Genomic DNA, 15,571 nt, shown 5'->3' on the forward strand with positions numbered 1-15,571 from the left:
ATGGGATGCTAAGTGAGTTGTGGGGGAGTGGTGTTGGGGAGAGGGGCTGGCAAGTGATTAATTGGGGGAGGGGAGTTGGGCAAGGAGCCTATGTGTGTGTTTGGTTGTGGGAGGGGGGCTGATTACAGTGTGTGTTGTGGGGGAGGTTGCTGCGAGAAGGGCTTCACTGCGTCTTGTGTCAGCAATGAATATGGAGAGCTTGGCTGAAACCTACGTCAGCAAATAAAATACCCTGTAATATTTTTAAAAGTACATTGATATTTAAAATCATAGGATGGATTCTCCGTTGGCTGACGTCAAAATCGCGAAACACGATTAGGCGGAGAATCGGTTCCGATGCTAAAATCGCGTTGGGCGCCGATTTGATGCCAAATCGCTATTCTTCGTCACCTTGACAGCAGTGGCAATGCGGTGAGGAACGCACATACAGTAAACACCGTTTGCATGTCATTAGCGGGCCTGACCCGGTATTGTCTGGGGCCTCCGCGATTTTCCGCCTCCGATGGCCTGAGGTCCCGACAGCGCGGTTCACTTGTGCTTTTAAAAATCGTGAAACCGGCGTTGTGGCTGATGAAGGGGAGATGAAGGTAGGACATGGAGAGAAGCGACTGTGGGCTGCCGGGTCAGTCACTGGCTGGGGTGTAGGGTGACAGGGGAACAGGCCGTGAGGCCGGGGTGACCCCTCCCCCACTGGACTGCAGCAGTGCCGAGGTGCGGACTGCCATTACCCTGGCCTGCAAGGTAGCCATCTTTTAAAAAACAAATTAGAGTGCCCAACTTCATTTTTTTCCAATTAAGGGGCAATTTAGCGTGATCAATCCACCTAGCTTGCACACCTTTTGGGTTGTGGGGGCGAAACCCACTCAAATACGGGGAGAATGTGCGAACTTCACACCGGCAGTGACCCAGAGCCGGGATCGAACCTGGGACCTCGGCGCCGTGAGGCCGCAGTGCTAACTCACTGTGCCATCGTACTGCCCTGCAAGGCAGCCATCTTGCTGCGCACCCCACTGACCACCCATCTTGGCTCCTGGTTCTGCAGAGTGACTGACACCGGCTGTATGGGTGCCTGCCCCCCCCCCCCCCCCCCCCCCAAAGCCCGGCCACCGCCCATCGGCAGGGCATCAGGCGGCTCACCCAAGGGTAACAACGCCTACTGTAGCCCCTATGGAGGGGGGCCGCAGAGCGTACTGCTGGTAAGGGCAGTGCCAGCCGACGGTACCCCTGGTATCCGGGATGGGTGCCAGGGCCAAAGCCCCCACAGTGCCGGGAACAGGCGGGGCCAGGGGATGTGTGGGGTGGGGGGGCAGCCTTCACTGCCAACCGTGGCCACCATATAGAGCCCGTTCTACCTGGGCACGGGGATACACACCATGCTAACATGTTGACCTTTCACCCCTTGCAGACAATGGATATTGGAATTCGACCAGCAATGGTAGCCTTCCTGCTGGTTGCCACAGCCCTGGGGGATGCCCTGCAGCTGTATGAGCCGGTGCAGTTCGAAGAGGAGGAAGCTGCAGCAGAGGAGCGAGCCCCAGAGGAACAGAAGGCAGCAGGAGAGGATGGAGAGCCTGCTGCCAACAGGTCGAGGAGGAGGAGGTTCCAAGGAGGCGACGAATGAGGCCACCTGTGTACACCTGTCATTCAAGGACTTGCCGGACTGGGCATGCCGTTGAAACTCCGACCGAAAAGAGAGGCCGTGCAACATATCTGCCAGATCATTGCGTACCTGGCACCGGGGGGGGGGGGGGGGGGGAGACCATCACGCCCAGTGGCAGTCAAGGTGATGGTCGCCCTAACTTTTACACCAAGGGGTCCTTCCTGGCACCGAGTGGGAACCTGATCCGAATCGCTAAGACCTCGGTGCAGAGGTGCATCTGTGCTGCCACGATGGCCCTATATGCCCAGTCGGCTCAATACATCCATTTCAATGTGGACCGAGCCCGCCAGGATGCCCGGGCAGTGGGGTTCACCGGCATCAATGGGATGTCCCGGGTCAGGGGGGTGATCGGGATACTCGTTTCTCTATGGGCAGTGCAGATGACAGGCCGCTCTGCACCAACCGAGGGTTCCACTCGATGAACTTGCAGCTGCGCATTGTTCACCTCTGCCCCTGATACTCGTCAGTGTACACGGAGCCTTCATCTTGGCACGCTCGATGATTCCTGACATGTTTGAGATATCCTCCCTGCCGTCGGCTGAGGGGTTGGCTCCTGGGTGACGGGGGTTATCGCTGCGATCGTGGCTGATGATGCCTATCCAAGGCCACAGACTGGCCAGGGGCACAGACATTGGACCCCACCCCCTCTATGATACATGCCTGCCGCACTAACAGTAGGTATGGTCCATGGGACGGAGGATGATGACAACCCGCTCTGCGATGAGCTATGGTGCTCCGCATCATATGACGAAGTCTGACCCCTGTCAGTGGCAGCACTTTCCACCGTCCAGTTGGGTGATCCCTGCATGTGAGCTGGCCATTCTTCCATCACACGGTCCCATCGGATCCCTGACGTGATGGTGGTGGGGACGGTCAGGGTGGGGAGCCCGGGCCACCCCCAATGTATTCCCCCCCCCATCCCCTCTCTGGCCAGCCCAGACCAGCCCACCCCTCATACCCATCTGACAGACCACCGGGGCAAGTCGAAACAGTAAAAATAGGTGTTTGAGAAGCCCCTATAACTAAACTCTGCCTTGCACCTGTGCCAACTTTAAAAAAAATTATATTTATCATAGATTATCATAGAATTTACAGTGCAGAAGGAGGCCATTCGGCCCATCGAGTCTGCACCGGCTCTTGGAAAGAGCACCCTACCCAAGGTCAACACCGCCACCCTATCCCCATAACCCAGTAACCCCACCCAACACTAAGGGCAATTTTGGACACTAAGGGCAATTTATCATGGCCAATCCACCTAACCTGCACATCTTTGGGCTGTGGGAGGAAACCGGAGCACCCGGAGGAAACCCACGCACACACGGGGAGGATGTGCAGACTCCGCACAGACAGTGACCCGAGCTGGAATCGAACCTGGGACCCTGGAGCTGTGAAGCAATTGTGCTATCCACAAGGCTACCGTGCTGCCCCAATTAAGAGTACCCAATTATTTTTTTCCAACTAAGGGGCAATTTAGAGTGGCCAATCCACCTACCCTGCACATCTTTGGGTTGTGGGGGTGAGACCCATGCAGACACGGGGAGAATGTGTAAATTCCACACGGACAGTGATGCGGGGCTGGGATCGACCCTGAGTCCTCAGTGCCGTAAGTCGTCAGTGCTAACCACTGCGCCACCGTGGTGCCCGACCTGTGCCAACTTAACTGGTGTCTAACTTTCTGGCCTTACGGGCCGTAATGCTACATCTGCGTGGGTCCCCAGACAGTACAGCAGGAGTGGAGGCAGCCTGCTGCGATTTCCACTGTGTGACCTGGGCCCCCGTTGACTGGAATCCTCTGGGTTAACCTGGCCTGTATGGGCCCAGGTGGCATGGTGCAGTCCTATTCCGCCCGCTGCTCAACAGATTCACCGGGGGCGGGGGGGTCACCGGCTCATGCCCCAGCGACGCTGAGAGTTTTTGAGAGTTTGGCTCAAGATGGGATTGGAACTTTATGGGGAAACATTTTTTTAGGTAAAGCTTTGTGTGAAGAAATGTCAAGACAGGCTGTCACAGGCTTCTGATAGCAAGTTGAGAAATGTCAAGACAGGCTTTCAAAGGCTTCTGATAACCAGGTTGTTTTAGCACCAGAAAAATTGCAGACGGCCTTGGGAAGGGTTGCGCTAGGCTTGAAAATAATCATAAATTAGCTAAAAGGCACAGATTGAATGCGAGGGAGCTGCCCTCCGAAATGAGCCAGAAACTGTATAAGAACTGCTGTTAGATGTATTGGCTTTGGCTTGCTGGTGTAACTCTCGAGATACAGTGGTTTTAGCCCCGGCCGAGAAATAAACATATGTTAAAGTAACGAGGTGTTCGACTGATCATTTAATCCGGACTGGCTGCAAAAGAATCCTCAACGCCTCCGCCCTCGGAGTGCCCGATGGCCCCGGGCTACTCCCTGGGACAGTGGTGCGGGCAGAACTAACCCCTGAAGTTCCCCCACCACTTGGCGCTGCCAGTCCTGGAGGCCCGCTCTGGTCTCGACCAGGGTCTGCTGCTCACGGCCATGGAGCACAGGGAGTCGGTCATCTCCGTCTGGGACTGCACCACATCACCCTTTGACTGTGCCACCATCTTCTGGGTCTGTGTCACATCAGGTGACTGCGCCATCTCCCTCAGGGACTGGGTCACCTCCCTCTGCGCCACACGGGCCAGCTGCTGGGCAATGCCGCCGATGTTCCCAGCCATGGCCTGCTGTGACTGGGCCATGCTCAGGAGTGCCGCTGTGGTTTCCAGGTGGCACTGGGACATGGTCGCCTGTGAGGTGGCAACCCTGTCCTGGGCCACGACCAGCACCGGCTCAGAATGCCCCAGACCTTGGACATGCGATCCATATCCAAAACCGTCACCCCCAATGCCGCCACCGCAGACGCCATCCGTGCGGTGTTGGTCTTGACAGCACGCATGGTGGTCACCACCATCACCTGTTGCTGCATGCAGTCAGACTCCTCCAACTGCACCTTCAGGTATTGGATGTGTGACGACAACCCCATATGTAGTCCCTGGCTCTGCGACTGCATCTCCAAAATCAATGGGACTGCCCATTCCAGAAGCCCGAAACCCATCTGGCAGCTAGTTCCTGGGGTCGGCCTGCCCTCCAACCGTTCACCCCCTCGGGAGATCCTACCTCCACCTGCTGTACCAGAGTAGCTGTGTGGTGCGCATCAGATAGATCCACAGGAGCCTCTTCACTGGAGCGCCCAACTGAGGTCTCAGGGATGATGTAGGGTGTTGGAGACAGCTGTGACAGAAAGTCTTGGGCGGAGGACTGCTTTCCTTGTTGCTGCTCGGCTCACGAGAGGGGCTCCGGCTGAGGCAGTGGCTGGGGGCGGAGGACAGAAGACGGGCCTGCTCCATCTCCAGTAGTTCATGCAAGACACAAGACAAGACGCATGATTAGAACGTGAGCCGGGTGAGGTTGGGGATGGTGAGGTTGGGGATGGTGTGGAAGTGAGTGTGGTGTGGGGATGAGGGCGAGGGTGGTGTGGGGAGGTGGTGCTGGGGGATGTTGTCAAACCTGTCATGGGGAACCGCAACTAAGCGAGGTCTCATTTTCTCACCCCGAACTCCACCCCAGTGACCTCCCTTTCCTCTGGGCTGCTAACCGTGTCCAGGGCTCTCTGTTCTGCCATGGTGAGGGGCCCCAGGTCCGGCATTCCCCCTCCTGTCTTCTCCCACTCCCAGTGGTTATGGGCGGCCTTCTGGGCGGCGGGTAAGGGGGGCGCAGAAAACGATGCATGCAGCACAGGGGGTGGGTAGCTGGTGGCCTCGGTGGCCAGGGCACCCAACCATGGGTGCCGGCATGTGGTGCAGGGTGCGGATCTGGCCGATCTCCAGTTGGGAGGGGAGATGGGTTAATGCCAGGGAAACATTGCTACTTATTCACCCTGGCCACCTTGAGGAGGTCGTGTAGTTTTAGTCGGCACTGCTGGCTGGTCCAGGTGGTGTTGCCTACGGCGCTCACGGCCTCTGCCACCTGCGTTCAGGCACGGTGAATAGCGGCAGCTGGCAGCCTCCTTCCCGGGCTGGGGTAGGGTCATCGCCTCTCCTTCACGGCATCCAGGAGCTCAGTGTCCGCGAAAGGTGGGGCCGCATGTTTTGCTGCCTTCTTCTGTTGGCTGGGATGGTGTGTGTGAGGAGTGAAGTGTGTATATGCAGCTGCAGCTTGTCCGCCTCCCGCGTGTCAATTGTGAAGCTGGCGAGTCCCGCACCGTTTCTCATTGGAATCAGTTTTGTTCTAAGTGACGCCAATGCTAGCCCTTTAACAGTGGCTGAATCGGTCCAGGTACGGCGGAGGTTTTGCCGTCGTAGAAGTCCACAAATTCTGTGTCGCGTCAACACTTAGTCTCAGAAACGGTGTATCCTGCCCGTAGTTTTTCATATGTTGATACACAAACTTTAATTATATACTGAATGTTACTATCCTACTTTATTGTTGTTTTATTTTGCTGTTGTCAGAGTTCATGCTAATTTTCAAGAGTGTTTTTAATGTATTATTTTATGGGATGTGGGCATTGCTGGCAATATTATCCTAATTACCCTTGAGAAGGTGCTGGTGAGTTAAAATGGGCTGCATTGGAGAATAGTTTAGTCCTTTGCTTCACATCATATGTGCATAATCCAGCAAGGTCATGTTCTGCTGTTAGTATGGACTGCATTACTGTATTACTTGTATTATTAACTGCGCTGAATGCTGAAATATTGAGATCACTTTGGTGATTTGAAGTAAATACATTGGCTCAATGCCTTGATGGTAATAGAAAGTAAAAGCGAAAACTAATATTTCTACCCACTTGAACTCTATTAATTCCACTTATTTGAAGTGGCTTAGAAACATTTGCATTCAAAGCAGGTCATAAAAAGTGTTATAATTACATGATTTCCTGTCAAATAAAATTTCAGACCTTTTTGTTTTTGGTCCCTCTGTAAATGTTCTTTTCATGTTCATTAAATGAATACTTGGCAGCGAAAATTTAAGATCTTAAACCCTTTTATTAACTTTAAAATTCCCTTCATGCATGGAGAAAGCATTAATGAAATCAAAGAGTTAAATCATTCCTTTTGTATTTAAACAATCTGGCCTTCATTATTCCAGTTCTGTTCCATTTACAGATTTAGATTTACATTTATTGCCATGTGTACTGAGGTACAGTGAAAAGTATTGTTCTGCATTTAGTCCTGGCAGATCATTGCATACATGAAAAACATAGGACATACGATAAATACAGAATGTAAATACATAGGCAATGGGTGAAGCATACAGAGTGTAGTGCTACAACAGTAGAGAAGGTGCGTAGAGAGATCAGTTCAGTCCATAAGAAGGCCATTCAGGAGTCTGGTAACAGTGGTGAAGAAGTTGTTTTTGAATCTGTTAGTGCGTGTTCTCAGATTTTTATATCTTCTGCCTGATGGAAGAGGTTGGAAGAGAGAATAACCTGGATGGGAGGGGTCTTTGATTATGCTGCCTGCTTTCCCAAGGCAGCAGGAGATGTAGACATAGTCAGTGGGTGGGAGGCAAGTTCAAGCGATAGACTGGACAGTGTTCTCGACTCTCTGTAGTTTCTTATGGTCTTGGGTCGAGCAGTTGCCATACCAAGCTGTGATGTAGCCAGATAGGATGCTTTCTATGGTGCACCTGTAAAAATTGGTAAAAATCAATTAGGACATGCCAAATTTCCTTAGTTTCCTGAGGAAGCATAGGCGCTGTTGTGCTTTCTTGGTCGTAGCGTCGACGTGGTGGACCAGGACAAATTGTTGGTGATGTGTGCACTTAAGAATTTGAAGCTGTCAACCATCTCCACCTCAGCATCAGTGATGCAGACAGGTAATGTATGACACTTCGCTTCCTAAAATCGATGACCAGTTCTTTAGTTTTGCTGATATTGAGGGAGAGATTGTTATCGTTGCACCATGCCACTAGGTTCTCTATCTCCCTCCTGTACTCTGACTCATCATTGTTGGAGATCCAACCCACTACGGTTGTATCATCAGCAAACTTGTAGAAGGGGTTGGAGCCGAATTTTGCCACATAGTCGTGTGTGTATAGGGAGTTTCGTAGGGGGCTATAGTAGGGGATCAGTACAATGGGTTGAGCTTCATTTACTTTGAATCTGCATCCAATTTTTTACCTAACCTATTTTCAGCTATTATTAATGTTCACCACAAAACATTAATGCCCATTTTGTTGCAGTTCCTTGCAAATAAGGTGAAAAATGTCATTTTGAGATCATATGCCCTATTTTCTACCATTTGTACTTCATTTGGGCTGGAATAAATTGGGTGTCTAAGGAAAACATTCGAGAAATGACATCAGTTTAAAACTTCTAATTCTTTTGAGAAGTTTTTCTTGCTGTTAACTCCCTTGATATTTGCCTTTGTGTCCTTTGCTATGCAGCTCTTAATTTTTCCCCATTTCACACAGGGAACAATGGATTTTCTATGGGAATTCTCCTGCATTCGCATTTTGGAAGAAGCGATGGAGGGATAAGCAATGTCCAATAGCACCAAATGTACAAGCCCCATTCACTAATATCCCAAATATGCAGGCAGACAAGCCCGGGCTTGCATTTGACAGAAGGGCAGTATCTCTAGAGATTTTGTTTTACAAAGGAAGCTTATCACTGAGTTATGTCATGTATTGGAAGTGGACCTACATCACTAATTTAGGAAACTAGGAACATGGGAATTAGGAGCAGAAGTGGGCAATTCAGCCCTTCGAGCCTGCTCCGCAATTCATTCAGATCATGGCTGATCTCTTCCTGGTCTCAAATCCACCTCCCTACGTTTACCCATATTCCTTTAATCCGTTTTTAAAATCTGAGTTATATCTATCTCCTTCTTGAAACCATTTAATGACTCCGATTCCAATCTTTGTGCACAGATGCAGTTGTGTCAAATGCGTTGTTGTTTAGAGAGGCATTCTAATCTCATTCCCCATGGACATTTATCAGTAGCAAGACCAAGCATTTTAATTTTTGTTTGCGCGGATTCTCAAAGGAGTCACGGGTTGCTTTATTTGGTCTATATGCTCCCTTGCTCAATGATGTGGAGATGCCAGCATTGGACTGGGGTGAGCACAGTAAGAAGTCTTACAACACCACCAGGTTAAAGTCCAACAGGTTTGTTTCAAATCACTAGCTTTCGGAGCACTGCTCCTTCCTCAGGTGAATGAAGAGGTAGGTTCCAGAAACACACATATAGACAAAGTCAGAGATGCAAGACAATGCTTCGATTGCGAGCATTTGCAGGTAATTAAGTCTTTACAGATCCAGAGAGAGGGGTAATCCCAGGTTAAAGAGGTGTGAATTGTTTCAAGCCAGGACAGTTGGTAGGATTTTGCAAGCCCAGGCCAGATGGTGGGGGGGTAAATGTAATGCGACATGAATCCAAGGCTGTACTCATGTGTGCGGAACTTGGCTATAAGTTTCTGTTCGGCGATTCTGCGTTGTTGCGCGTCCTGAAGTCTTGGAGAATGCTTACCCGCAGATCAGAGGCTGAATGCCGTTGACTGCTGAAGTGTTCCCCGACTGGAAGGGAACATTCCTGGCGATTGTTGCACGATGTCCGTTCATCCGTTGTCGCAGTGTCTGCATGGTCTTGACAATGTACCACGCTTCGGGCCATCCTTTCCTGCAGCGTATGAAGTAGACAACGTTGGCCGAGTCGCACGAGTATGTACCGTGTACCTGGTGGGTGGTGTTCTCACGTGTAATGGTGTTGCCTTTATTTACCTGCTATAAATATGGCAATCAATAAGGTTGCCCTTCTTTCTTTAGATATCGATATTTATTGCTCATAGTTGCCAGGATACCACCACAAGGTTCAACCGGATATCGATCAAAGAGCCAAACACCAGTTAGTTAGTTCAAGATCAATGGTACTTTATTTACACACAAGATTAACCATGCAACATAAACACTACGAGTTAAACTACACCTACCAACTATGACAACCTGTACTTAACTTCAGGCACCCGGCTTAGGTCAGAGGAACAGTGGCCTTTGTTCGAATCTGGATCTACTGGGTCTGGAGAAGTAACTGCTGCTCAGCTGGGCTCATCCCTCTGGTTGCGGGTGTTGAACTTGAACTTGCTTCTGGTGGTGCTGCACTTGGAGGTGGACATTGCCGGAGCGCCAGGTCCACGAGAGATCGAACACATGGCAGTGTCTCTCTTTATCCTTGGGGAGTTTTGCGCTCTTTTGGGTGGTCCTTCGGTTTGGACCCCACTAATTGGGCAGTTCCCGATCACTGTCTTCAATCTGAGCCAATAAAGGGGTGGGTGCCTTGAAGGCTGGGCATGTCCTAAGCGGTCATTGATGCTGGGCGAGATTCTCCACTCACGCGCCGGTTGGGAGAATCGCCTGGGCCGCCAAAATTTCCCGGGACGCCGGTCCGGCGCCCTCCCGCGATTCTCCCAAGCGGCGGGAACGGGCCCGTCAAGTTCCGCAGGCCGGAGAATCGCCGGAGACACCCAAAATGGCGATTCTCCGGCACCCCCGCTATTCTCCGGCCCGGATGGGCCGAGCGGCCAGGCCAAAACGGCGGGTTCCCCCGGCGCCGCCCACACCTGGTCACTGCCGTCGGGAACAGCGCGGGAACGCTGGGGGGGGGGGGGGCGGGATCCTGCACCGGGGGGGTACCTCAAATGTGGGATGGCCCGCGATCGGTGCCCACCGATCGTCGGGCCGTCCTCTCTGAAGGAGGACCTCCTTCCTTCCACAGCCTCGCAAGATCCGTCCGCCATCTTCTTGCGGGGCGGACTCGGAGAGGACGGCAACCACGCATGCGCGGGTGACGCCAGTTATGCGGCACCGGCCGCGTCATGTATGCGGTGCCGCCTTTACGCGGCGACAAGGCCTGGCGCGTGTAGATGACGCGGCCCCGCTCCTAGCCCATTATCGGGCCCTGAATCGGTCGGGATAGGGGTCGTTTTGCGCCGTCGTGAACCTCACGACGACGTGGGCACTTCGGCGCGGGAGTGGAGAATCCCGCCCCCTGTTGATGCTTCCTGAGTACAGAGAGTGGCGCAGAAATGTCTGGGATTGTATCGGTTAATCTAGTATCAGTCTTTTGTCTTACGGAGATGGGCATCAAAATGCTAATCGGTTGGGGGTTTCAATGCTGTCTGGATTCTTTGCTCACAAATATACATTCAGGCTCTGAGCCTGTCTGAATCTTACATTGTCCACATTTCCCTTTAGGCTTTGCGAACGTCCATGTTTCTTGTTGTAAGTGGCCATCCCAGATGGCTACAATGGTGGTACCCATGTCGATGATCTGGAACGTCTTGCAGAGATTGCCATGGCAGGGTTGTGTGGTGCCGTGGTCGCTGTTCTGAAGGCTGGGTAGTTTGCTGCAAACAATGGTTTGTTTGAGGTTGCGTGGTTGTTTGAAGGCAAGTAGTGGGGGTGTGAGGATGACCTTGGCAAGATGTTTGTCTTCATTGATTACATGTTGAAGGATGCGAAGAAGATGTAGTTTCTCCGCTCTGGAGAAATACTGGACGACGAAGGGTACTCTGTCGGTTGTGTCCCATGTTTGTCTTCTGAGGAGGTTGGTGCGTTTTTTTGCTGTGGCGCGTTGGAACTGTCGATCGATGAGTCGAGCGCCATATCCCGTTCGTACGAGGGCATCGTTCAGCGTCTGTAGATGTCTGTTACGCTCCTCCTCGTCTGAGCAGGTCCTGTGTTTGCGGAGGGCTTGTCCATAGGGGATGGCTTCTTTAGTGTGTTTAAGGTGGAAGCTGGAGAAGTGGAGCATAGTGAGGTTATCCGTGGGCTTGCGGTAAAGTGAAGTGCTGAGGTGACTGTCCTTGATGACGATGAGTGTCACTATTTACCTTGAAAGCAAAATATCACAATCTGCTTCTATCTTATTCATGACCAGCAGCATCCCATTACGCAAGTCAATGCCCACTTTCCTGGGAGCTGTGATCATACCTTCATTTTAAAGCAATCATTTGTGCCAGAAATCTGATCCAGAAAGGCAGGTTTTGAGGTGGCTGCTAGGAGTTCTAGTCTATCCTCTGCAAATGTGGCTCATTTGACACCCATGTGTTGTCCCGGGACACAATGTAAACACTTGCACATTAAGATCCATTCACCAGAGTGATAGTGCAACATCACTGGCACATCGAAGGTATACATCAAATGAATCAATCTGGGTATCACCTGCAGTCTATTTTGACGACAGTTAAGGTTGTGTGCTGCATACTGAACAATATTTTTGTACAAAGAGGCATTGTTGTAGAGGTTCTGCTGTTGGAAAGTACCCACAGTAGCAAGAAGGATCATCAAGAAGAATAGCAAGAGCAACATTCCATTGTTGGATGTAAAAGACTTGTCATTAATTCCTATGTTTTCCAAGATAATACAATTAATTGTCACAAATTAACATGAACAATTTTGATGGATTTACATAAAATGCTTTTCTTTTGCCTACTTGTTTACAAAGACATCCATTTTTCTTTTGAACCCATAGGATCTGCTTTTGCTAAAGCAAAACCTGAAAGTCCATGGACTTCATTAACTAGAAAAGGAATTGTGAGAGTTGTGTTTTTTCCATTCTTCTTCAGATGGTGGATACAAGTGACCTCAAAATGTATCTTTTCATGGCTACTTATTTTATACCTCCTTCAAGGTGAGATCTGTCTTCCAATCTATAACTGTCAATATGTGGGAGCATTTTGCTGAGGTAATGGAGCTTTCAATATTCCCAACACACAAACACAGTTTTATGTTCACACTGGGATTGAAACATATTTATTTCAAATCTACGCAAAGTAAGTACTGAGCTTTAGCCGGTCATTATTTGCTATGTATGAAGTAATTGAATGACATTTTGGAGATTACTGCATGTTATTATGTAAGAAATACAAATGCAGGATGTTCCCGTTGCTCTCCTGCAATAGTATAAATCTAACAAGGGCTGGTTGCAAACCTGCTTAAGATAGGCTAGCCTTCTATTGTTTTACTTGGCCTGTTTTCTCTGCTTCGTGGCAGCACTCGATTCCTTGTATGGCAGCAACAAGCATTGCTTAAATTCTATTGTTACAGACACAGAAGCAACTCCTTCCATTTACTTCTGTCTGTGCTAAAAAATAATAGAAACCTCTCTTGTGCTGTTCTGCCAATGGAGCAACGCTTTCCAGCATAGCATTCCCATTTTGAGAACACTGATATATGAGATTAAGCTGAAAAATGAGAATTTATAGGATGTTACAGCACGGGAGTAATTTTTTCCATTGTGCTTGTATCAGTTCTTTGACAGCACAATCAAGTTTGTTCAATTACTCTGTTATTCTCCTCATGCTTGATTACATTTTATTTTTCATTATTTTGTTTATTGAAACGTATTGCGGATTCTGTCCTCTGATGGGGTATTCTGTGTCCAAACAACCCACAGCAGGAATATTCTCCTTTTTAAAAAAAAATATCTTTTTTCTTGTAAATTTAGAGTACCCAATTATTTGTTTTCTAATTAAGGGGCAATTTAACGTGGCCAATCCACCTACCCTGCACATCTTTGGGTTGTGGGGGTGAGATCCATGCAGGCACAGGGGAATGTGCGAATCCCACACGGACAGTGACCTGGGGCTGCGATTGAACCTTGGTCCTCGGCACCTTGAGGCAGCAGTGCTAACCACCATGCCCCCTAGAAATATTCTCCTAACCTGTTCCTTTTTAGGCAATGATCTTAAATTGATATCCTAGAATGATGCAGCACACGAGATCATTTGGCCCATCGGGCCTGTGTTCTCCAATTACTGACTCTCTGACTAATGGGAACTGTTCTTTCCGATGCATCAGATCAAAACGTCTTATAACTTTGGACATTTCTGTCAGATGTCCTGCTTAACTTTTATCAACAAAGCTATATAACACCTTATCAAATGTCCTTTAAAAATCCATGTATGCAACAGACACTGTTTCATTTATCAATAAACTGCGCATCAGGTTGGCCAAATGGGGTAGAGGTAGATTTCAATCACAAACTAATTGAATAGGCTAAATGGCCTGAATGATCTACTCATTCTCTTGTGTAATGTTGAGGGAGGTGCTGAATTTTATGCAAAAAATGTGAATTCTAAGAAAATCCAGTTTCTTTAACTGCTTGCAATGACACTGAAGCCATTCATACAAAAAGTCAAAACGTATAAGTAAACTAGTTTATTTTGGACACCGAAGCAAAATGGATGCTGGAAATCCAAAATAAAAAGAGGAAATAATGGAAATACTCAGCAGGTCTGGCAGCATCTGTGGCGAGAAACCCAGAGTTAATATTTCAGGTCAATGACCTTTTGTCAGATTAGACACTTCTGTCAGATCCTCTGTTTTAGTGAAATAATCATCTGGTTTTCATCCTTCCGGTAGTTCAGCAAATTTGCTATCCAAGCTGCCATATACCCTTCAATCCTATGAGACTATCAAGAAAGAATCTAATGAAAGGTCATCAATTTGAAACATTAGCTTGGCAAATTTATTCAATATATTTGTTTGAGTAAAATGTATAGTTGTTAGAGACCATCAGAATTAAAACTTTCCAAATAAATAGTCTAATTGACTCTTTTCTGTTTATAGTTACAACATTAGTGTTGTTTTGCACAGCTGAAGTTACACATAGTGTACCATACACTGAGGTCTTTGGGCCTATCTGGTTAATGTTACTGCTTGGGACTGTTCATTGCCAGATTGTATCAACGCATACACCAAAACCTACAACAAATAGTGGAGGCAAAAGAAGAAGGTATCCTCTTTTTCTGGAAATATTTATTGTGTGCTTTCATGACTTTGACTCAATGTACATTTTATGTGCCAATATAATATATAGAATTGGCACTACTTAATCACTTTGTAGAAAAGTGTAGGCGATTAGAATTGTGAGGAATCATAACAAGCTTGTGTGTTACATCACCCAAAGTGAAAAATTAGCCGCATGGCTATTGAGAAATTTTGCTCAAGTTTCAGCTGTCGCATTGTGAGACAAATCAAAATATTACGCAGTAATTGGGTAATATAATCCTTTTTATTAATTTCATTTGCTGATCGTTGCAATGAGTAAGCCAGCCTAATTTTTCCAGGGTAGTTCGACACGAGGCTTGATCCACAGAAAACTGAATTTGGAAGGGTAATAAGTGAAAAGTTAGTGAGAAATTAAACTTCTGGCACCTTTTTGCTGACAAACTCAACAGTTGCAAATTGTAGTGCTGGAGAGACAGACACTATCTCATTGACACTCGAGGCCTGCCTAACACAATATTCAGGTGGCCTGTAAATAACCAAGCATTAAACAGGCATAAGGCTGCTTAAATCTGCAAACCTTTGGTCCTGCAACAGTTGTTGGGCCTTGACTACAAAGTTCAGGTTTAAATTGTACTAGGGAAATAGATTTTGAGACAAGGAGACATAGGATTGCACTTCTGGCTTCACAGGACTAATGTGGGCCACTAAAGTATAGAATCCCTACAGTACAGAAAGAGGCCATTCGACCCATCAAGTCTGCACCGACCCTTTGAAAGACCACCCTACCTAGAACCAACCCCGTGCCCTATAACCTCACCCTAAGGGGCAATTTAGCATGTCCAATCCACCTAACCGCATCTTCGGACTGTGGAGGAAACCGAAGCACCCGTAGGAAACCCACGCAGATACGGGGAGTAAGTGCAAACTTCACTTAGACAGTCACCCGAGGTGGGAATCGAACACCGTGCAGAGGAACTGTTTGGTGGTATCACTCCTAGGAGCATGTGGGCAAAATAGAAAGCTCACATAATATAACTGTGTTTAATAAAAATAGCTATGTAGCATGATAAATGTAGGCAAGTATTTAGTGAGTCGTCATAACTATATTATTTAAATAGAATTGCAGCCAACGCAAAGTTTATACTGAGTAAATTTTTGAACTGAATGGACTGGA

At 48.5% G+C, this 15,571-nt stretch overlaps 1 protein-coding gene across 3 annotated transcripts in view; it reads left to right on the plus strand.

Annotated features, from left to right (window-relative positions):
- Positions 1 to 15,571, plus strand: part of LOC140387963 (protein PHTF2-like) — a 172,541-nt gene that overhangs the window by 116,473 nt on the left and 40,497 nt on the right. For all 3 annotated transcript variants that reach the window (XM_072471352.1, XM_072471353.1, XM_072471351.1), the window contains exons 5-6: positions 12,137 to 12,295; positions 14,236 to 14,401. In XM_072471352.1, the coding sequence (XP_072327453.1) occupies positions 12,137 to 12,295; positions 14,236 to 14,401 (325 nt within the window). The remainder of the gene's footprint in view (positions 1 to 12,136; positions 12,296 to 14,235; positions 14,402 to 15,571) is intronic.

The sequence above is a fragment of the Scyliorhinus torazame genome, chromosome 13, assembly GCF_047496885.1.
Source record: "Scyliorhinus torazame isolate Kashiwa2021f chromosome 13, sScyTor2.1, whole genome shotgun sequence".
NCBI classification, from domain to species: domain Eukaryota; kingdom Metazoa; phylum Chordata; class Chondrichthyes; order Carcharhiniformes; family Scyliorhinidae; genus Scyliorhinus; species Scyliorhinus torazame.